Genomic DNA, 24082 nt, shown 5'->3' with positions numbered 1-24082 from the left:
TAAGTTTTTTTTTGTTTGTTTTAAGGAATCACAGGAAACCCAGCATGTTCCTGAAAGATGCTCTTTATTTAAACATATATGTACAGGTAGTTTCAGCTTATCTTCTGCATATTTGTTCAATATTCAACATTTGGACCTTCGTAAATTTACTACTACTACAGAACGCTAAAGTTATCAGAAGGAAGGTAAAGTGACAAAGAGCAACACTTTGCTTGACATGAGTCACTAAAGTCCTAAACACACTCAAACATACACCATCTATTGTAGGCATTTGCAAGAAAGTTGCATTCATTTCCTGGTGTTTATCATAAAAACGCAAGACTAAATTCAGAGGATGCAAGTTGTTTGTCAGCAATATTTGCAATATCCATAATAACTATGAATGATGTCATACTACCACAGTCAGTATTTCCCGGTAGCTGATGGCTGCGATGATGTCAGTATGGCCGGGGAGGTGCTGCATTATAGGAATGAGCAAGTGGATCATTTATTAAAAGAAAAAAATCCATGTATTATAAAATGGTGTAAGTGTTGGCATATACAGGGGTTGACCAAAATAACAATGTTAGTTTAAAAAGTGGGACATACGGGGTTGTATGGCTGTTGGTTTTAGCCTTTATAGAGTGTAAAGTAAAAGTCTGGACACACATTTCATTGTAGTGCTACAAAATGATCTTAAGTTATAATTTTGTCCAAACCTATTTCCCTATACATTTTCTTAACACTATCATAATCCTACAGTTTGGTTTTGTGGCCCCTGTTTATCAGCAGTGTTTGCAGCGGCACGTCAGCATTGAGTCTCTTCTTGAAGTGTGTCTGTTAATGGTTAAGAGTTTAGTGACTAGACATTTTTAATCGGCCAATTCCCTACGCTCAGAGAATTATTCTGCTGCTCAAAAATATTCCTCCGCTCCACTGCAAAATCATCCACTGGTTGTCACTGTCCTCTACCATTTCCAACCCAGTTTACATTGTTCACTCAATGTGCAGCCCTGTTGTTTGTCTGAACCATGTGTTCCTCCCACTTAGTAACAATGATAAATATGTAGAGTTGCAGGTCTGGAAATATCCATTACCAAACGTGATGAGGTGAAAGCAGATGTTTGTTTTTTTTCCTGTCACACAGAGAAACCCAGCATTCACAGTTCACTATGTGGACCTTGTGCTTGTAGTTCTCTTCCGACATGTACTGTGTATCAGACACATCGTCGTAAACCACATCGCCATCTTGAAAAGGAATGTTGCATAATGAAATCTGTTTCTCAATTAACACACTTATATATTAGATTTATTTTTATCTACAATACCCATGTTTCTCCCTCATCATTTTTAATTTCTGTTGTCTTTAGTTACAAAAGCTCCTCGGGTACTGATTAGGTATCGGTGTCCAAACCTCTGGCTGACCCTTTGTGGCTGAAGCTGTTTAAACTAACCTGACTCCTTCACAGAGTCCAGGGGAGACCTGGCTGACCGGGTTTCTCTGAGTCACAGGAAGTTATAAATGGCATGTCATGTGATGTGAGTGTGTTGTGTCTGACACGTGGACTGGGTCATAAAGAGGTCTCTGTCAGTTACATGACGACACACTGGGTGGCTCCACAGCAGTCCTTAATGATGGCCACTCCTGACTTGGTGATGGATGGTTTGTTGGGGGGCGGCTCCAGGATTTGTCTCTTGGGCTTTGGAGGATCTTATCACAAAGATAAAGGAAAGAGAAATGTTCACACCATCACAAGTGGAAGTGCACAATACCCTCTGTCTCTTTCAGATAGTGCGTGCAGGTTATTTTTAAATCTCTCACTCACTTTGTGCGACTTTGAGCTTCTTCTCCAGAGGCATCAGCTTCAGTCTGAGGAACTCAGCCATCTCCTTGTCCTCCTCTTGCTCTCTGAGGTACGACAGTCACATCTTAGTTGGGTTTGCCTGACTTATAACAATACAGTTGGCGCTGATTGGACAGTGTGGCCTCGAGCTAAACACCTGTTTCTCTTAAACATAAATGTCTGATCATTTAGCATCCGTAGACTATGTACAACAATGAAACAAAAGGATATGCCACTGAAATATATAAATATATATAGTATCAGTCAAAGGTTTGGACACACTTTCCCATTCATGGAAGTTTGTAAAATGTGATCCACGCTTAAGTTTTGTAAAGTTTTATTATCAAGTATTTGTATCTATATTAATGCTTCTCTACATTATTTTATATTTTATAAGCAATCATGTGTTAACAGCTGGTGAATAAACAGCCTCGCCTTTGTAGCTTTTTGTGTTGTCAACGATGGTTAGGGAAAGACTGAAGCAGAGCTCTGTGACTTGAGTCTAATGATACACAAGAAGCACAAACTGGGGCTGAATGTGGCCTTTATATATCAGAACATTAACTCACGGTTCTATTGTGACTCAGTGCATCGTAAAGACTAATTCTGATTAAGCTGTTTAAAATGACAAATAACAATCTGATATTACACTTACAAAGACATTTTTTGCTCACCCAGTGATTTAAAACCAGCCAGTGATCTTACATCATTTTCTATCATGTCTATATGAATGTTATCTTTGTGTCACACTCTGTGGGGTTATCTGTGGCAGCAGAGGAGGAAGAAGAAAATGACAATGCACAGCCACGGTCATCAGTCAGCCTCACTCCCACACACACACACACACAGCAGGCAGTGTTGTGGTGATGAAGTGACCCTGTCCCCTGCCTTCAGTCATGCTCACATTTGCTCCACAAGTTTACTCTAATGAGTCTCCTCCTGCTGTTTCTCAACCAGCCTGTGCATCAAATGAAGAAACAGTGGATGCACTTCATTCTGGCACTGTCTGTTTGTTTACAGTACTAGCAAACAAACAGACAGTCCGCTCCCGGGGACAACGTCCCGGATATTGAGTGAGCCTACACGTTGGAGCGCTCTACCTTAATCTCTCCACCTCAGCATCATCCACCAGGAAATCCCTCTTCTGTACCAGTTTATGGATCTTCAGGATCAGCTCCTCCTCCCGCTGCCTGTGCTTCTTGTTTTTGTCTTTCTCTGGAGGAAAGGAAGGAAGAAAATGAATGAAAGTCATAAACCAATAAATAGATGCCTGAAAGGAAGGACGAGTAGGCAGAACTGAAACTGAAATTCTTTTATTTCCTGGTGTAAAATATAAATGCAGGTTCTGTACATGGAGTTACTTGCAACTCACGTTAAAAAACTGACTTTACAGCAAAGTCAGCTGGCTCTTAAACACTGAGTCACATCACAAACAGACCCTTAATTCTGCACTCATGTATAATTTATAACAAATAAGGCACTATCTTAATTATGCAAATGCTAGAGAGCTCTGTTTTTAGTTTCATTTGGAGAAGAAATTTGCATTCAGAGATCCACAAACGCAACATCCACTGTGCTTTGTCTCACTTGCCTAACCTTCACGCTCCGCAGCACAGGAAAAGACACACATGAACACACCAAACAAAGAGCACACACACACACACACACACACACACACACACACACACACACACACACACACACAGACACATGCGCCGACAGCTGCAGAGGCAGGTTGTTTGGCTCTGCCGGTATCTAGGCTACTTTGAAAAAAGGGTTTGAAAAATGACTGCAAGCATCAGCTCTTTCTCCCATCTGGAAATAGAGCGGAGCAGTGCAGCTCCAGTGTGTATCCCCCAGGGGGTGCAGGACAATCTGAGGGGCGCATGGCTGCCACGCACAAACCCCAATGTCAGAGGAGCAGGAGCGGCAGCATGCAGGGTCTGTTTGTCATGTGACTCTCATTGTGCAAGTTTGGAGTAAATGGGATGCCAGAGCCCCCCAACGACTGCATACATGAGGCCCCAGTGGCTCATGGGAATGGCAATGAGGGGCAGTTTTTGCCTGACAGAGTGCAGTTTGTGTGACCAGTAATCCTAAATGGACAGGGGGGCAGACAATGTAACAGGGACACCTAACAGTACAATGCAAACCAATCAAAGCTTGAAGCCTCCGTTGAGGAGTGAGGTCACATCCTCATTTTTTGTTGAATGTAAGTGTTCATCCTACAAAACCAAACAAATGACAGAGTTGTATTTAAATGTAATCCAAGTAAAATGAATAAATAAAACATGAAAAATCTAATTACTGCTGATGAGGACCATGTGATATGGTCACAAGCGAGTGTGTAAGTGGACCTTTAAGTTAAGACATTTTCTTCCTCTTACAAATTAAAAGTTGAATTCACAGAAAATACTTTGCTCAGCTCAAAGGTTTCGATTCTAGAGCTTCACTTGTTCTTGGTAGCTTGTGGTGGCTAATGTTAGCTAATGTCAGCTAACTTTAGACATGTATTGTTGTTTACCTGATAGAGTGAGTTCTCTTTATACATCTTTTCTATTTATGCTTCTATTAAACCATGTTTCAGCATTTAACATGATCCTGTGATTGCCTTTTTGCCACGGTTACTGCTGTCCACGATCGCTTTAAATTGGATTTGTCTTGTCAGCTTTCCTTGTTGGTATCTGGGGGGTTCGCACTGTGTGGATTCATGCCCTCAATATTTTGAGTCGTGGCTACAGCCCTGAATCAAATCAACACCAACAACAGCACTAAAACAGCTCTGTTGTATTGGATTACATTAAATTGTGTGGTGTTTCTGTTATTTTATACTCTCTGCCATGTGGTTAAAAAACCCTCACTGTGTTTGACACACAGTGTCCCACAGTTTCTCTCCCAAAAACATCTGATGAGCACCCATGCGTCCTGTTGCTGCTGCATGTGTGTCCTTGAACAGACACCTGCCCGTCCTGTTCACACACCCTGACACATGATGTGAATACTCACAGAAGAGGTGTGTTTTCATTCTGTTGCTAGGTTCTCTGTGTGCAGAGCTTTATGGATCTGTTACTATGGGTGATGCAGCAGCAGCAGCAGCAGCAGCAGCAGCAGCAGCAGCACAGATACACAGACAATAGCAGAATGGACTGAGGAGTTGGACAAATATTTGATACTGTGCTCTGCACTTCAAAAACAATCCGGGGAGTCAAAAGGATTCATTTATTTCAGTATTGAGACACCTTGTCTGTAAAGCTTCCCCCAGCTCATATTGCCTTCACAGTAATGATGCATGTGTGTTTGTGTGTGTATGATGATCTCTCCCTCATAACTCACACACATCCCTGAGACTTACGATCAGTCCTGCGTAGTTTAGTGAACTGACACTTCCTGTAAATCACCATGATGCCTGCTGAGGTTATGGGACTCTGGCGAGCTACAAACACAAACACTTTGTGCCAAAAACTCTATTTTTGGTGGAGCTCAGACAGAGAGCGTGGATGGACAGTTTCACACACAGAGGATCAATTCTGAGAGGTTTATTTCCTGAAAGGCTTACAGCTGGTTTTCCTGATGTCGGTTGTTTGTGTGGCAGAATAAATGTATGTGTATGTATGTGTGCGTGTGCGTGTGTGTGTGTGTGTTAGAACTGTACCTGGTACTGCGACAATCTGTCTCAGCTCCTGCTTTAAACTCATGATGTCTTTGCAGAGCTGGATGTCATCCATCCTGAAAAATATGAAAAAGAAAACATTAAATCACTGGCTTCCGCTTCCACTTTGTTTATCTTTATTGGACTGAAATGATGTTAGACTCTTATATCTTATAACAAAGCCTGTAAGAAAAGCAGATGCAGTTGAAATAACAGTTGGAAGGATCTCTATCAAAAAATGCTATAAAAAACCTTACCTTTTAATATCTAATCTTGGTGATGTTAAATATTGTGAGTATTATATTGTGAGATTTATTTATTTATTTATTGCAATACCCTCATTAAATGTAGCCCATATAATAATACAAATAAAATGTAAAATGCAACATCCCAACAACAGATTATTTTCAACCAAAGATATTCAATATATAATAATATAAATTCAAATGCTAACATTTCAGTGAATGTTTGGCATTTTTTGATGAATAAATCACTAAAATAATGAATCAGCTATTAAAATTGTTTTGAATTTATTTTCCGTCAACTGAATAATTGATTAATTGACAAATCACTTCAGCACTAATCACTGTACTACTTGTCATTGAGACTTCACAGCCTCAGCCCCCCATGTGTCACACATCAGGAGAATGTGTGCAGATGGAAAACATGCACCATCAATCAGTCCACGCTGCTCTCTGAGCCTCCTGCAGCCCTGACGTCTCACCCTCAGGGCCTCGACGTTTTCCCCTCTTCTTCCTCCTAAATCCCCACCTCCCTCCCTCTCTCTGCGGAGCAGTGACAGCTTCCACAGATTTAATTCTCCCTGTGATAGATCAGGCCGATGACTCATCCACAGCTTCCTTCCTCCTTCCTCCTCCTCCTCTCACTCTCTGCATTTATCCCGGTTGCTCGGTTTTACACCGCCCTCCTCCTTCTTTCTCCCCCATGTCGCTTCTTTTTCTCCCTTCACCCTTTCAACGCTATCTGTGGATTCCTGCAGCTTCTGCACTCTGACACACCATCTGCTAGTTTTTGTGTGTGTGTGTGTGTGTGTATGTGTGTTTATGTGCCATTTTGAGTCACACAGAGCCTGACAACAGAGACGTAAGCAATAAGCAGCGTGGCGGCCTAATGAAGCCTTTCAAGTGGGCGTGTGAACAAACATTATTAACTGAGTGAGGACTCTAAGACGTGTATCAGCTTCATCCGACACAACAACTGCCACACTTCAGATGTTAGGGGTGTAATGACCCACAAAGTACACTGTTTAGTTGGATATGTTAGAGTGGTGATACGATCTGATATAGTTTTGACAGAGAAAAATAAACTGCCTGAGACACTGGCTTCTATTTCCACAGTCAATTTGTTTTTTATAAATTTGCAGTAATGTGTAATAGTACTATGCATTTTTCCTGGCTCACCAAGAGTGGGTTTTCAACAGCACAGTGTTTGTAACAAAAAGAAAAAATCTCTGTTTTACATAACATAAACAGATATGGCAACAAAACATCATTTGAACTCAACAAACCGACACAGAAACACATTGATATGCTAGGAGTGTCCAATATACAGTACATGTATGAATGAAATATAAAATCCTCACAGTATCACAGTATAAGTAGTTTTATATTAAGCAATCAAAATATTGTGAAATCAAACAGAGAAATTACAGAACTGCTATTCTTAATATTGTCAGCTAGTCCTACAAATTCAATAATAAAAAAAAAAAGGTATTTAATTTTATTGATGCAAAAATCTTCTTGCTCACTGATATGTAACACCGCCTCTAATGGATTAATGCAACTAAAGATATTTCAGGGATATTAAATACAAATGTTACAGCAAAATTTCTTACGGATGATAAATATATCTCCAACCATCTCACAGTATATATTGTCATTTTGTCCAACCCTACATGTACCATGAGTTTGTATTAGAGCAGCACTGATTGGTCTGCTAATCAATTAGTCTATCAACAGATCAATCAATCATTTATGTCATTTATCATGAAAAATGTAATGGTTTCAGCTGCTCAAATGGCAGAATTTGTTGCTTTTCCTTGTCTAACATTATAATAAAAGTGTATATTAGACATCCGATGACATCACCATGGGCTTTAAGAAGCTGTGCTGAGCGTTATTCAGTTTTCTCAAAGATTAATTGAGATAATTATCTGCAGATAAATTCAGAATGAAAGTAATTATTAGTTTCAAAGCCTAGTCTTTACTGAACAATACAATGAGACACCAAATCGGTACTTTACAGTATTAAATTCATTTTGTTTGATCAGTTTATCCACATCCATGTCGTCACGCTGCAGAAAAAGTGCAGACACAGCGTTCCTGTGAAGAAGGCAGCGAGAGTTTAGACGGAGGAAATAACACAGAATGTCGTCCCGAACACTGATCCATCATCCTGGAAGTTATTGTTGATGAGGAGCCAACAAGTTCATCATTGTGACTCATTCGACTGCTATTGGCCTCTGGGTAATCAATAGACTAATGGACTGCTGCCTTCAGTATCGAACAGTCTTAAAACAGCCGACTTATATCACAAAGACAACACAACACTTGAATGTTTTTGCAGTGCGTCATGAGAGTGTCAGCTGTGTCATGGCAACGAGGCCAGTCTCATTATCCACTCAAGGACAGCAACAGAGATCGTTGTGACACTGTAATGATTAAATCTTTGTCACATTCTGGTACATGTGGTGCTACAAAAACACAGAAACCAACACTTCCGCAACTCACATGAAACGCAGCTCTGACTCCCGGCGCACCAGGACCTCTCGCAGGCGCTGGATACGAGTCATCTCCACCTCGATCTCCTCTGGAGACATGGTGCTCTCTGCCATGGACACGTCTGAATGACCTGAGAGGCAGGGGGATAAAACACACAGTAAAATGAATAAGGAGGAATAAAAAAGAGAGAGCCAGGGGCGAGCAGGAGAAACAAACATCTGGCACTCTAGTAGAGAGACTGTTTTTCCTCCACAAGGACAGCTCTGCTTTAGTCTTGTCTGTTATGCAATTCTCTTCACCTTGGACAGTGTTTAAGAGTTCGAAGTTTATTTTCTGGATTTCTAAATTACAGAGAATACACTACATGTGGCCAAATTACAGATTCCAGTGGCACAATGCCCGTATCTCATTTGAAGTTTTAATGGTAGGTTCATTCTCCTATGATTTCATATGGCAGTTGCATCCAAGAGTTCTTAAATCCTGTCTTTTTATCCTTGCAAACTTTCTCAAAGCGTCAGCTTCTTGGCAAACACAGTTCTCACCTCATCCCTCCTCGATATGTGGTTTCACAGCAGCCAAGAACATGGTATTTGGAAAGAGAGCAGCATATGTAATGGTGATTGGAAATTTAGAGTCACAGCAGTGCCTCAGGCACAAAGACTGTTTGAAAGCCTTCAATCACATGAAAATGTACCAGGATTTAAGAATATATTACAGGCACTGTGATAAGTGTCTGCTGACAAAAAATCCTAACATGGATCAATGATCAGCTGTGGATTGTTGCTGATCGGGTTTTTCCTTCCTGAGCTGGACCACAGACTCACACTGCAACCACCAAACTCTTACTACACTGACCAAACACTTATTGCTCTGATCAATGCACTGACCACTGCTAATGCTGCAGCACCTGCAACAGACTGACCTCACCAGCATCTTACGTCATACAAACAACAGATAAACAGTGCGGCATTCATATTAAGAGTGGAGCTGAAGTTAAATGTGGAGTACAGAGGTGCCCTGGTCCCTCCTCTTCAGGACCTTTGCTGCATTGTCATCCAGCTCCTTTCTCCCAATATTCCCATCTATCTCCATCGCAGATCTTTAAAGGAAGACCACAACAATTTTACACATGAAGATCAGCCTGTCATGATGAGTGATACTTCTGTGGCTGTGGACAGAGCTTTACACAATTTGAGGATGGAAGTTTGTGGATTTTAAAAGACGAGGGTTTTTTACCAGGCAGGGAGGGTCAACTGAAAGACAAGTTGCATCATGGGAAGTTAAGGATCCAGGGTTTTTGGGACATGATTTATACAAGGGGCTAAAAGTCAGGATATTTTGGGCTCTACTGTTTCTATTTAGTCATTTTTTTAATCAGTCTCTCACAGGTTCCCTGATTATAGAGAAGTAACACTTAATCACCAGAGTAACGCTTTAAACAAAGGTAAAACTTAAAGTAAAGAATCTCAAAAACATCTTGCAATGCTACAATACAATAAAATACCATCAATCATATGTCAATCTTCACTTCGTTTCTCTAAAGACCCGAATCATTAACAGCAGTAATCTTCCACTTAAGTGCACAACATAAATATTTCCCAGAACCAACAAATGCACCTGTTGTCATTTTCCTGTAAACATGTCAGGGCTGCAAGTAACACTGACTTTCATTATTGAGTGATATGCTGATTGTTTTCTTCTATAATTCATTTTTTGGTCTATAAAATGTTAGAAAAATGTCCTTTGCCATTTTCCAAGGTGATGTCTTTACATGTCTTCATGCGACCAACAGTCCAAAACTAAAAGATATTCTGTATATAATCACAGAAACTTGCACATGTTCACATTTGAGAGGCCGGAACCAGAGACTTTTTTTTTACTCAAAAATGTCTTCAAATATTCAGATTTCTGAACACCGTATGGACACTCAGTTTTCCATATGCTCATTAAAAGAGTTGTGCAGTGTAATCATTATGCTCCTCTCCATACTGGCTGTAAAGTGATCCCTTCTTTACACAACTACACAGTAAAAGGACAAAATCCACAGTCCACACCCTGATAGGTTTTAATACACCTGAGTAAACAAACAATTGCATCTTTAATCCTGAGCTGTCAAACGTGATGCACGACGTTTCTCCCCAGTATCTCTCGTAACATTAGAGGACTGGCTCAGCTCTTCGTCCTCCTGCAGCAGCACAAACTGCAGTCTGTCTTTGTGGTACTTTTCGTGGATGCTTGCTGAGGACGGAGCTGACTCACCACAGCAGACAGAAGTCTGCACAGGAGGGCCCGGTTTGTTTGTGCCTCGCTGATGTTGAATCATCACCCAATGGTGTCTGCTGATGATAGAAACCGGACGATATGAACTGCATCTTTCTTTGTCTTGTTTTTCTTCGCACACAACGCACCTCAAACTCAGCCACGTGTTCACCATCAATAAGTCCTGAATGGACTATTAAAGGTGGTGACGTGCCAGCTCAATAATGTGTTAACAGCTCCCCCTCATCTGAGCAAGCCACTCACACATGCTCTGACTTAAAAACATTGCGAGGAAAGAACAGCTTTGATACTTCCTAATTAAAAGCAGCTTGTTCACCAGGGGCAGGCGAGGTTGACTCCAAAGTTTCAGCAAGCAACACCGGCAGATGTAAACCACACACCTAATTAATCAGCTTGAATTATACCCCATTTCATTAAAAACAAACTGGCTCATCAGTGTACTTCAGGATTATGATTTAATGAGGAATAAAGCCCGGAGAGCCTGGATCGTGGCGTGGCCACAGGAGGCTCCGCACCAGGGAAATGCCAGCATCTGTATGACATCCAATGCAGACGCCCCTGACACATCCTGCAGTCACACTGTACACATAGTGCTGCTGATGCTGCTGCCTCTTAACCCCCCTCACCTCCCTCCACACCCCGCCCCCTCCAAAAGAAAAGAAACAGATGGTGAGCAAAAAATGGAAAGTGCGAGGTAAACACAGGCAGTATTTGTTTTAGAAATAAGAAGAAATGAACCTGGAGGAGGGAGGTTTGCTCTGCTTTACCTCTGTCTTGTTTGGCTGTATGTGTGTGTTTGTGTTTGTGGGAGACAGAGAGCGAGAGCGATGACTGGATCTGTGTCTAAAAATATCCACAGATTTTTTTTCCCCCTTCTTCTCTGACTTAATCTGGAAGTTTCTTCACACCCTGCTCCGCTGTGACGAGTTCTCCACAGCAGAACCAACCAGGACCCATTTGAAATCACATTACTGTGTTGCTTCTGTCAACACATGCGTCATTCATCACCCTTCAGTATCTGAATTGTTTATTGGACAAAATAATAGAAACGTCTAAAACAATGGCTGCTGCAGCTAACAATCTTTATGTTTGTTGAAACTGTGTTTGTTCAACTATGCATCTGTCATTTTTGAAGCTGTAATTTGTGGTATTGTTTAGAGATAAAAACATCAGATGATTAATTAATTAGTCAATTGACAGAAAATGAATTGCCAATTAGAGTCATTTATCAAACACAAATATAAATTTCTCCAGAGTGAGAATTTGCTTTTACATCACTGTGATTTGAATATCTTTGTGTTTTTAAGTATTGGTCGGAGAAAATAAATAAATAAATAAATCTAAAAAGCAAGCAATTCAAGCACTTCACATTGGGATATTGTGGTCTTTTTTTTTTTTACTGTTTTCTGATATTTACAGAACAAATAATCAATTAATTGACCAAGAAAACAATCTGAATCAGTAATAACAAGACACATTAATAGATACAGAACAAAATAATAGAAACATTTCATTTACTGGCTTTGCAGTCTATAATTTTCATGTTTTACCTGAATCTGTAAGAGCTCTGCTGTTTGTTGAGCCTCACCATCATGCTTGAGGCTGTTGCATTGAGTGAATTAACGCTTTTATTGTTGGGAGCTGTTAATATTGTGAAGGCTTCTGTACTTCAAATCAGCCCAATTTAAGTTATTCTTAAAATAAACAAAAGTATGGAATATATCCTACCACATACAAAGTATGCTCTCGAACTGCCAGCTGTCTCTAATTTTGACAGAAATGACTCAATTGTCCCTCTAAATGTGAAAGCTATAGCCCACATATTGATCATTGGACCAGGGTATTGACTCAAAGCTGTCCATGCTCTTGCTTCATGCTTCCGCACCAGCTCAGGCTGAATCAAACACACAAGTTTCTAAATGCGCTGGTCTTCCTGTGTTTGTGGTTTAGAGGCTACACCTTGTCTCAGACTCATTCACAAACCGCGCACTGCCCATAGTGTTCATGCAGGGAAATTAATAGGCCTTTGAGCACCAAGGCACCGCCACTGATACATCCCAAACCTTTGTGAGTCACGCGTTAACCCTTTCAGAGCCGCCTGCTCGCTGGATTTTCACTGAGTGAAACATATGTTGGCAAAAACTGACACGTTCACTGGCTATTTCAGAATCCACACAGTACCTTTGTCCGTTGTCCACGCCGTTTCCGACACGGCGCCGTAGCTCCTGAGCGCGCGCTCGGTGTCCGAAATAGATTTCTTCAGTTCCATGTCGCTGGAGTGCCCGCGCGCCGAAACCCGAGAAGAAACGATGATGTCCCTCTGCTAAACCTACACGTCTCCTCTGTGTGCGTCCTCCCAGATAACTCAGCTTTACCCGGTGACAAGGTTCCGGCGACCCGAGACGTTGAGCATCTTTATTCAAGCTTTCAAGTCCCTCGACGTGTGGCTAAAGAGGAGAGGATGTAGGGAGCATGCGCAGTGCGGGCAGGGATGTGGGGGACCTGGGAGACACCCACTTGGCACCGAGATACCGTTAAAAATAAAACAACAGACACACAGTTGCATCGAAGTTTTGATTGTCAGCCTGTCCAAGAACTAGTTCTTTGTATGTCTAAAGACCCCTAAGCTCTGCCTGGATATATATCATGTGTTTATTATTATTAATAAAGACATATGAGAGACTTTCTGAAGTGTACCTCTGGTTGTTATTTAGCATGCTTATACAACAACTGCCAAAGGTTAAGTGGCAGGTGGGTCTACATGTAGTTGCATAAGGTAAAATTAGACAATGAAATCTGTTGGAGAAGATTGTTAGATACATTTAGAGACGTTATTAATAAGTGCCTGGAGTTTTTTTTTTAGCTAGCCTGAGTGAGTAAAACAGATGCCAAAGAGAGTGAAAACACAGACTGCAGAATAAAGTATGTGACAGGCAGACCTTACAAAGTACATATTGTTCTTAATATATTCCCACTAGAGATGAGCCAGAGGCGCAGTTGCATCTAAACGATGAGTAACACATACGCCTGATTAATATTTCTGTCTGAACACAAACCAAAACACTCCCAAGATGCACCTCTGACAGCAAAACATCACACGTGATATTTAACATAAGAAAAGTGCAGGTCTATTATGTACACATAAAGACACTGCAATCAAAGTGGTGTTTTCAATTTATTCAACAATAAATAGTATCTATCTCATTTTAGCATTTACATAGTGTAAGTATAGTGCAAAATGTGACCAAATCATTTGTTCAATACATCATAGCCGACAATGCTAATCCGGTAGTTGTTCTTTGTGATATCAAAATCTGTTACAAAATAATTAAGACAGAAATTTAAAACTGTACAACAGAAGGGTACTAATCCTCTGCTGAGTTACATGTAGTTGTATCACCCGGTCTTCAGCTGTTGATATGAACAGAGGGAATATTCATTGATTTGACCTTTCAGTTCCAGTGTAGCATATAAACAATCAAGAATTAATTAATAAGAAACAAACACTCTAATACTACACTAATATTAAGTTACTATACTTAAGAATGCAATTTAAACATCTGGTAAAAGGGATCAAACAGCAGCAGTGACTACATTGTTTTTTCTCTACCCCAATGCAGACACTGTAGTATTATTAATACGGTATTAATTCAGCTCTGTGAAACACATCAAATAATATAATCACACAGTGTCTCAAGCTTATGCTACTTCAAAATGCAAAACTACAACTACGTTTCAGACCACATCAGAAAAGCAAAAATAGATACATCCGTTTGAATGTTCTTGTTAATTATTTGGCTGAGACAGACGAGAAAAGTCTGCCCCAAACCTTTTAAACTCTATGTATACGGATACTGAGCTGCACTCTATTTAGAAAAATGACCTCTATAGAAAACTGGAGGCATCTGATGTTACATTTCAAGAGTCGCTGCTGGCAAGTCAAACCTATAAAGTGACATTTTCACAAGGAGGTAAAATTTAAACTTAAAATGTTAGGATAACAAACTGCATCGGACAATTTGGCAATGTTGCAAAGAGAGACCATAGAGAGCACTCCACAGTATCACATTAACATAAAGTACGACATCAGGCAGGCAGCATTTCCACAAGTAAATGGATGTCTGAGACAAATTTCATCAGTCTGTATTAGACAACGTCAAAGTAATCGTCAGTAGTATCTCATTACAACAATAACTAGATGTAAAAGGAGAATGGCTCAAAATATGGAAATCTAACATTTATTTTAAGATATGTCTAAGTGTTTTTTATGATTTTTTTCCATTATGTCCCTTCTGTTTGCTCAGTGCATTGTGGTCATTATGTATAAAATACCTATACATAAAAAATAAACAGATGCACGTTAGAATACAACTGCTTATTGGTACCTGTGCAGTGTGCATCTGTATTTGGCACATCTTGTACCAGAGTGGAAAATGGAGCTAAAGCAGATTTGTTGATGAGGCACTCTGTTACAGTTGCAGATAACAGTCTAAGCACTTGTGCTGATAAAGAGAGTGATATCTTAGTTTTTATAACTTTAGTCAAATTTTATGAAGCTAAAGGTCTAAGCTAATATGTTAGCTGCCACTCCACATAGTGGAAAAAATTCTTTCCCACACTCGATGCATTTTTTCATTTACGTGAAAAGCAGAGGAATCTGGAACATCAACCTCACATTTCTCCATCGTTACAGCTACTTTCCCAAACATACACATCCTCATAAATCTTTTCAGTATTATTTAGTATTTTCCAGTTGATACTCTATTGTTTGCATTTATAAAAACAACAATTAAAACCTGATGAGAACTATAGCATGACGATGGAAGGGTATTGAGCAGTATTTTCCCATGGAGCTAATGTGTGATTATTGAAAAATAAACTGTAAATACATACTTTCCATTTGCCTGACGCTGGTTCCCAAACCACCTTGCAGCGTCATGTCACGTTTTTAGTTCGATCCCAGTGAAACTTTAATCTCATTCCCTGCCAATGCCAGTGCAACATCAACCAAAGACAGGACAGCAGTTGTATCCTGTTTGGACCAGTGTTTCCCTGTTAATGTTTTGTCTTTGTCATCTTTCAGTTCTGAGTGGTTTTAGATGCTACCGTTCCATCTTTGGGAGCCACTATCTTGTCTTCAGTGTCTACTTTGCCCTTTGTGGATTCTGCTTCATCCTCTTTGGGAGGGAACAACCATGCCAGAGCAGCAGCAGCTGTGCCGTCGCCACTTTGACGTGAGAAGCACAGGAAGGTGGCCCAGACGAAGGCACAGCACCCGGTGAAAGTGGTCCGCACGTACAGAGGCACCAAGGCAAAGTTCAGAAACTGAGGGAAACAGGGATTACAGTATTTTAATTCCTATTTACTGGCATATATTTTACAGATCATTCATTATTTAATATCGGATATCAGTTCCTAAAAATTCAACATACTTAGTATTACTGAATGTGTTGTTGTAAACAGACTCTTTAAATCTAAAAAAAATGGGTTGGTGTTATGATTTGGCTTTATTTGAGGGTTGCTCTACAGATTTCTCTTTCAAAATATTGTGAGGAAAACTGAATCTGGGTCACTTTGTTCTTATTATAACAGCCACTGAAATGAACAGGAATGTGAGGAAATGAAAGATTTTAAAAGAGAAGAGAATCTATGCTCAAAGATCCACTTACTAACACACACATCGGGTTTAATCTGGTAGTGAGATGTGGTTATATTTAAGATTTTCTTTACCATATATAGTTCCCAAAAGTCAAGAGTGAACATCTATGCACAGGAGATGTTGATATTTACCTGCATGAATGGCCAGAACATTAGCCCTGTCTGAGAAGAGAGACAAACAGAAAGGACAGCAGTCATTTGTAGATTTACAAAATGATAAGCAGAGAACCTCTACTGACACAGCTGAAACCTTTAATGACAAAAAATAAACTTTATCTTTCAACTTTAGTGACCAAGTGGCTGAGCTGTGTTTTGGGTAAAATACAGACATGAAATCTTCATCAGTAGAGCTCTTCCAAAACGAAATAAATATATGATAAATTTAGCAGTACACGTAACTGTGGATATAAAGTACATACACTGTCTCAAAAATACACTGAGCATCTGTTTTGGATGAGTGCACACTAAAGCTTCTCCTCTATTTTCAGTTGAAATGGCACAAGTTCACTGTCACAACATATCACAGCTCAATCTACAGTACAGTTTAGCGACAAGCACTTCAAGATGATACCGGCAGGAAGAACATGATGTGACAGCCCGTCTCTGCTCCTTCTCACCTTATATGTATTCAAGAATTTTTCCCTCCAGTCTTCCAGGATGTCCTCTTTGCCCTCCAAGAAGCTGACACCTGGATGACACACATGACAAATGAAAGTCCATTCTCTGACTGCCAGCTGGAAAATGATTTGACTGACTGGAAGGTTTACAGACAATGGACGTATAATCCTGTGCACAGCATGTGCTGTATATAGGAGATGGGAAGATAATCAATATGGCAATCAATATGTCATTGATTAATTTTTTTTCAAGCTGTGTTGTTGATATACTGGTAGAAATATTGCAACACATTCTCTTGAAAACATTATCCGTACAATGATAGCATATTCGTTGTTTTTATTAAGCATTAGAATAAGGATTTTCTAATGTAATCAAACACAAAAACGTTAAAGGAAGCATTTAACAGTGTTGTGATTGTTCGCTGGTGTAAATTACCATATAGGTATAATACACATCCGTCAGATTTAAGCTTGTGATTATATTGATGATGTCACATCTAACGTTATCTGCTGGGAGCATCGCATCTCCCCAGTGAAAGCTATGTCTTTCGTGTGACCTCTGCCAGTCAAGGTTAGTTTGACGGGACAATGAACAACTGCTGATCTTTGCACCACCAGAGAAGAGCACAGAGAGCACGTGGGTCAAGTTACAAATTGACAGACATGTGATCTGCTTTGAAGTTAACTATTAACTGCCCGTGAGGCTCTCGGTGTGACCCCGGGGAGCTGTGTGTCCTCCTACCCACCGACCTGTGTAGAAGACACTGGTAGCCAGGGGCGCCGCTGTGGTCTGATCCAGAAACAGTTTCCTCATCACCATCCTGGCAGAATTGCCCGGAAACCTCCGCTCTAAGAACCGCATCCAAAAGAAATTGAAGTTGCCATGGAAACTGAACGCGACCACGGCGACGTTCCTTGTGTGGGACCAGTCCATTTTCTCCCTCCGCGAGAACCACTGGTGGACAAAGTCCCCCCCGGCGAACAGACAGCCGTACAGTGTAACGTTGGTGACCCACGGAAACCGACGGACATGTCTCAGAAACGCCTTTCGCATTATTTTAAGGTTACTGTCACGCCGTGGAATCAAATATGATGTTATCAAAATGTGTTATTTGAACCAGTGGGCTGACGTTAACTAAAGGTGTGAGTTAGCTAGCCAAACGTTACTGTACTGACGGTTATACAAGCGTCATCTCTGTGATGATCTCCGCTGCATCACAAATACTGTACAGCTCTGTCCGGTTTTCGATGGATCAGCGACAAAGTATATACGTTTCTGATATGATGAAGGTCAAAAAGTATTCTAATCTCAAATAGGATACTTGCTTGTCGACCACCATCAGACACCCGGCACGGGACTGCGAGCCTGTCACCAGCCGGGTCGCCTCATTCTGCGTAAAATTACTACGCCCCTTTTGACGTAGAAAAATCAGAGTAGAGTCGAAGGGAGGAGCAACACTGAAAACCTTCAGCGACCATGGTGGTTCATCTAGAGTACCTGGACATGTCAGGACAACGTGTCAGGATTTGGTTTTGCTGTGAGAAAAATACTAGTACAAGAGATGGTTATTTGAAGAATCAATCGGGAGACCTTTGGACCACTGCGGGGGCTTTTACAGAGACCTGAGTGACATGACGTTCTGCTGAAATCCACTGTGATACAGACAGAAAGCTTGTACAAATAGTGAATTTACAAGGAAGTCCGGCCAGTACCGGATTCATGAGACCAAAACCGGTACTGACATTAAATTAAAAAAAAAAATATATGTTTGCTGAGAGTAATCTCTATATTAACTGTAAAGGGTATTATGTATATACTACCATAAACACAGACAGAATGCAGATTTTACATATGGATGAATGTTTGAAACTATTTAGTTTGTACTAAAGGACAAACTAAGAATGGACACACTGTTTCTAAATTACTTCAAAAATGTCTTTATCATTCCTGTGCTGCTGTTTCTTGACATGCACCATGCCAACATCTATGCCAAAACCATTAGCCAGTCTATCTGTCAGGCTCCAACCTGTAATGTGATATACAGTAATACCCACTAATTACACTGTTCTTAAATGGCATTGGACCAAGTGGTTGGCAGAACGTCTTTTCTTCTAAGTGCTGAACTCATGAAAAATTCATTTCCCACCCTTTCCACCAGCTCCATTTACTCAGCTTTTCAAACTAGATTTGGCCATTTACATTTATTTAGCAACAGGTACAGCATGTCCACAAGTTGCAACAAGTTGCACTGAATGCTTTAAGCACCCTGCAACCTTCTGAATAACACAACTGATGAAAAGGCCTTATACAGTATATGATGTTTTAATTTTTAACCATTTCAAAAAAGACAAAACTAGTTAAATTGCTTTGTTTTTTTTTGCTTTTGAATAGAATCTGTATCATCCCTGGCAGATTACCATACACTTTACACATGCAATTTTTTTAAAACATACACATTCATAGCCAAGTATACAGCATCATCTAGAGTATGTAATGAAATATCATATTTCACTCTCATCAGGAAGGTGCACTTGTAGAGAAAAATAAACTTTGCTCAACTCTTCAACAATGCAGAACTTAGCAATAAGCACTCTCTTCACTGTTTTAAACAAAGTGCCAAAAGAAATTAATTTCTTCATTGTTGCTGCATCAAATACCCATCTTTAATTGCTCCTCACCAGTAGGTCAAAGTCTATATTTAAGAGCCATACAGATATTTTTAAGTATATGTTTTAGCCTGTTAACTACAAATCATGCATATATTTCAAAAGTATAAATCTTTAGGTTGATTTCTGATCGAAATGTATTGGTTTCGGACTTTAGATTAGGTAAAGATCAATCAGAGCTTGACACTTGCGGTAATCTAGGCAATCATTGGCTTTGTCTAATTTTTTTTGGTAGTTATGTTATCATAATACACTCCTTGTTGGTTCATTTAGGTACATGTGGGAAATGTCAACCACTGAACAGCAACCAATTACTTCATTCTTCAAATAATATAATCGTTTGCTCCTATTCACAACTTACATGTTATTCTGTACATGTACAAACTGAACTTATACTTTGGAAAAAGTTCAGCAGGTGTAGTTATTAGGCTAAAAAAAAAAAAACAATAAAATAAAAATCAATAGATCAAAATACTAAACGCATAGAATATTGACCTTGACTTACTGCAACACAGCAGGAGGTGTAAGGTGCAGACTTTAATGCCCCCTCATAAGAGTGGATATTAACTATGGCAGGCATCAAAAGAATCCCTTATTCTTCCTCTGTCCTCTCTACTGGACCAGCCAGATGAGTCAGGAGAACCACTCAGCAGACACATGGTCCAGTCTGGGGTCACCTTCTTGTTAAGACACAATGAATAAAAAACAGACAGTGAGTGGCAGGGTCACAGTGTATCCAATTAACTGAGAGGCAAAAATAGTCTGGATCCATGTTAAGGTTCAGTGAAAAATGGGAGTAGGCCTCTATGACTGGACAGCCCTCTCCCAGTCCCCCCTCTCAGTCCTGCGGTAGAGCTGCGGTTGACCCCCAGGAAACAGGCTATCGGGGTTGGGGTGCTCTAAAAGGAACCGGATGGTGGACTTCATGTGCTGGACGAAGTGTGGCGGCTCAGCCATCGGAGAGGTGGACAGGTACTGAGCAAGAGAGAGAAAGACCAGAGTTAAAAACAGTTTTATGCCACTTATTAGAGCGCTTTGTTTCACCCATTTTGGGAAGTGTTTGTGTCAGAACAGAACCCCTGCATGAAAAACTAGAATTACCGCTTTGAAGTTGTATGCCACCACCAACCAGGTGCAGGAAATATGGTCACAATCTCTCCTTGTGTTCCTGAGTTACTGCACTGAATAATGGCCAGAAGCGTTTTTTGCAGAACATTATAACAATGTCACAGTGAATTTGATGACATTTGATCCTATTAAATATCTGTGTTAATTTGGGACATAATTAGTATACAAATTCTTGAATTATGGTCAAAAACATGCTTTGGGACATCAGTGATTTTGACCTTTGACCTTTGACCACCTAAATCTAAGCAGTTCATCCTTGAGTCCAAGTGAATGTTTATAAACTCCCGAAAGGCGTTACTGAGATATCTTGTTGACGAGAACAGGACAGACAGACATAGGAGTCGCCGGCACAGTGGCATAAAAAATATTTAGCTATATAAAAAGGACAAAAAAAAAACAACAAACCTTTACCTTTAAAATTGTGTCATCACTTTGTGACAACCAGAAGGCAATATCCAGATTTGGAGACCATTTGCAGGGGCCGATTTTTACAAGTCCCCGACTTGAGTCATATATGTCAACCATCTGTAAGGAAAAAAGACATTTTATTAATGATCTATAATTTTTGCATTCATCTTTTACTTTTGAGTCTTCTACTGAGACTGTGTCCCCAAGTGTAATCTGCAAAGTATGTTAAAATATTAAAAATATTTGGACAATGAACACATTGTTAATTTTAGAAAAAAATATCAGGTTGCCGAAACAATTAGTCAATTAAACAAGCTACAGTTTGTATATAAATAATTTATCAACAAAACAGTTGAAAAGGTCTCTGTTTCCAGCTCCTCCAATGTGACAATTTGCCGCGTTATCTTTTTTATACCTTTGTAATTTAAAAATCTTCGGATTTATTCATGGTACTTAGACAAAAAAATAATATGAAAACTTTCCCTTGGGCTCTGGGAATGTTCAAGTATTTCCAGACATGTAATAGATTGACTGATTAATCAGTTAAATGAAGAAATAATCAGATTAATTAATAATTAAAATATTCATTAGCTACAGCCCATCTTAAAATAATGTTTTTGTATCACACAAGTGGAATTTGTTTACACAGAAATGTCCATATTATTCATAGAAAACAAACTTGGTATTGTAAATCACCTGTTCCCCAGCGAAGGTCCGTGCTGATCGCAGCTCCTCTGCAGGTCCTTTATGAGTGAATGACGAAGGGAAGACATCCCCTGTTTTAACATTTACACCTGTGCAGAAACCAACATAGACACAATATATTAAAGGTCATATGCCATGAAGACAGTGCATCGTTCTTGCTCTTTAGCATATTCATCACTTACCTATTCCATATACTATCGGTCTGTGATTTCCATCAACAACAACGTCATTCATTTCTACAACAAAAGAGACCAGAAGGGTTAACTGGATGAAAGTATGATTGGTAGGATATTTCTAAACAATATGAAAAAAGTAACATGAAAGTATTAAAGCTACCTGTGATGCAACATATTTCCAGATGAATGTCCTCTTTCTGTTTCTGGAATGCTGCTGTAAAGAGGAAAAGAGTCCTTTAAGTTTTACAAAGTTCAAATGCTGTCGGCATAATTTTACAATGACACATGAGATAGCTTAGAGGACTATACCCAGTATGTTAAGGCTGAGTTTATGGGATGTCTTTGACTCATCGTTAAATCCCCCAACGAGATGGAGCTCAAGCCTACATAACAGAAAGCAAAGGAAAGAAGTAGAAGAAATATTTGAAAAGGAAGCTCAAATTGAGTGATGTGCACCGTTACCATGTGTGTTTGTCTGAGTGTTTCATACCTTCCCTCCTTGCTCACGTTACTCAATGATGTGACAGCCTTCACAAGGAGCGGCACTTCAGACCAAGTGCTGGACCCATCACAGTGAGCGATGCAAACAGCTCCACTTCCTAAGAAATAATACAATTCAACCATGGCAGTTATTAAAAATGCCGTTACAAACTGTACACATCGGCAGAATAAGGCACACAGCATAAACCTCATGAAAGGAACAGTACCCGTGTGTCGCAGCACAACCAAATGGCAGGTGGTGGCATCATCAGATCCAATTACTGAAACACAATCTGTGAAAGATGGGATAAGAAAGCATGTATTACCATCATGATCCAGAATGGTTAACCTGGAGAAGTATTTGGGAGTCAGTTAGAGGTGTTGTAATTGCAACATTTCAGACCTAACTGTCTAACCAGACCAGTGCTCCTTATTCAAAAAACGTGGTGTGGCTAAACTTACTGCATTATGGACAACTGAGGCTGCTGCTGATGGAGACAAAGTTACCTCTGTCTCTTCAATGATGGATTGTTGAAAATCAATAAAAATGGCTGGGGCCTATTCGCCTAAATTTTACAATTTGATTTGTATATCTTAACAAGATTTGCTATAGAATTCAGAATAACATTTGTGTGATGGAGAAAAGAGACGAGTTGATATTTAGATGATCTGTTTCCATCATGTATAGCTTCACTTACTGTCTGCTGGTGTTGTTGCAGCAAACTCTCTCTGTTGGACATACAAGAGGCACTTTGGGTCGACATCGACAAGCGGCATGGAGCGAAATGTTCTTGCGTTTTCCTGTGACATAAGAGTTAAAAGTATAATTTAGCACAAATGTCAAAACTGATGCTGGCCATTGCAGATTTGTTACAGTGAAACCAGTACACTGTAGGTGTAATCATTTAATCATTAGTGTTACTTCATAGGTATTAATACAGACTGTAAACCTTCAACTTTGGGCTCTGGTTCGTTTTATTATTATTTGACAATCCTTGTCAATGTCATTTTACATCATCTATCATCAATTAATAATAAGACAGGAGTCATCAAAAGTTTCAAACATTTCTCATTTAAGTGATATTTCTATTTCTTCTTTTTTAGGAACATGCACGGAATTTACAATTAGTTACACAACTTTAGATGTAACAAGATATGATTATATGATAGTATGCTTTATCGTCCATTACCGATTTGCGTTTACCACATCTCACAGCCCAATCCGGTAATACGTTCTCTTTAGCATTGACCGCCAGTTTGTTATGAAGCGATTAGCTACTAAAAAATACTGTTAATAGGGGACGACAGTTTCTCAGCAAGCTAAATTTAGCCACACTTTCTGGGAACAAACCTGTAAATGTGGATATTTGTCGAACAGTTCCGCTGTCGCACTTATGCGCTCTAGTCCTCTATTTTGAATTAACAAAGGCATTTCCCTGAAGCAAAGTCCACTTTAAAATCAGCTGGTTACCAAACTATTACAAAGATCAGTAACTTCATATTCTAATAGCTGAATGTCTCATATTATCCACATATCGCAGCAGCCACAGGACCAGTTCGTCGGCTGTAACTTCCTGGCAAGCTTTCTTCTTCTACGGTTTCCTCCTAAAGAGAGGCTCGTGGTTTCTGATACACCGCCACCAACTGTTAAAAGGCACGAGGACCCACACCAATGGAATGCACCATTTTCACTAGGCGAACATTTGACGTAGTGTTGGTTCTATCGAAACGAAGCTACGTATAATTACTA

The 24082-nt window shown here is 39.8% G+C and overlaps 3 protein-coding genes across 3 annotated transcripts; all 3 read right to left on the bottom strand.

Moving 5' to 3' along the window:
• Nucleotides 1-47: 47 nt before the first annotated feature.
• bmerb1 (bMERB domain containing 1) lies at nt 48-12968 on the bottom strand. The gene is made up of 6 exons (XM_023421999.2): nt 12675-12968; nt 8223-8343; nt 5476-5549; nt 2924-3038; nt 1806-1888; nt 48-1690 (listed from the first exon to the last, which is right to left on the bottom strand). The coding sequence occupies exons 1-6, from the start codon at nt 12760-12762 to the stop codon at nt 1572-1574; spliced, it is 600 nt and encodes a 199-aa protein (XP_023277767.1). The 5' UTR covers nt 12763-12968; the 3' UTR covers nt 48-1571.
• A 687-nt stretch (nt 12969-13655) lies between these two features.
• Nucleotides 13656-18848, bottom strand: LOC111666703 (mpv17-like protein). The gene is made up of 4 exons (XM_023422128.2): nt 17519-18848; nt 16769-16839; nt 16284-16313; nt 13656-15818 (listed from the first exon to the last, which is right to left on the bottom strand). Exons 1-4 carry the CDS (start codon nt 17820-17822, stop codon nt 15573-15575), a joined length of 651 nt encoding a protein of 216 aa, XP_023277896.1. The 5' UTR covers nt 17823-18848; the 3' UTR covers nt 13656-15572.
• A 107-nt stretch (nt 18849-18955) lies between these two features.
• On the bottom strand, nt 18956-23932 carry ntan1 (N-terminal asparagine amidase). Its single transcript, XM_023422127.2, has 10 exons — nt 23684-23932; nt 23031-23133; nt 22560-22625; nt 22343-22451; nt 22162-22235; nt 22013-22066; nt 21859-21912; nt 21668-21765; nt 20975-21088; nt 18956-20410 (listed from the first exon to the last, which is right to left on the bottom strand). Exons 1-10 carry the CDS (start codon nt 23762-23764, stop codon nt 20240-20242), a joined length of 924 nt encoding a protein of 307 aa, XP_023277895.1. The 5' UTR covers nt 23765-23932; the 3' UTR covers nt 18956-20239.
• Nucleotides 23933-24082: the final 150 nt, after the last annotated feature.

The sequence above is a fragment of the Seriola lalandi genome, unplaced genomic scaffold (assembly GCF_002814215.2).
Source record: "Seriola lalandi dorsalis isolate HSWRI2012SDOR001 ecotype SW California unplaced genomic scaffold, Sedor1 jcf7180002054678, whole genome shotgun sequence".
In the NCBI taxonomy this organism is placed as follows: domain Eukaryota; kingdom Metazoa; phylum Chordata; class Actinopteri; order Carangiformes; family Carangidae; genus Seriola; species Seriola lalandi.
This window is presented reverse-complemented; position numbering and strand designations above follow the sequence as displayed.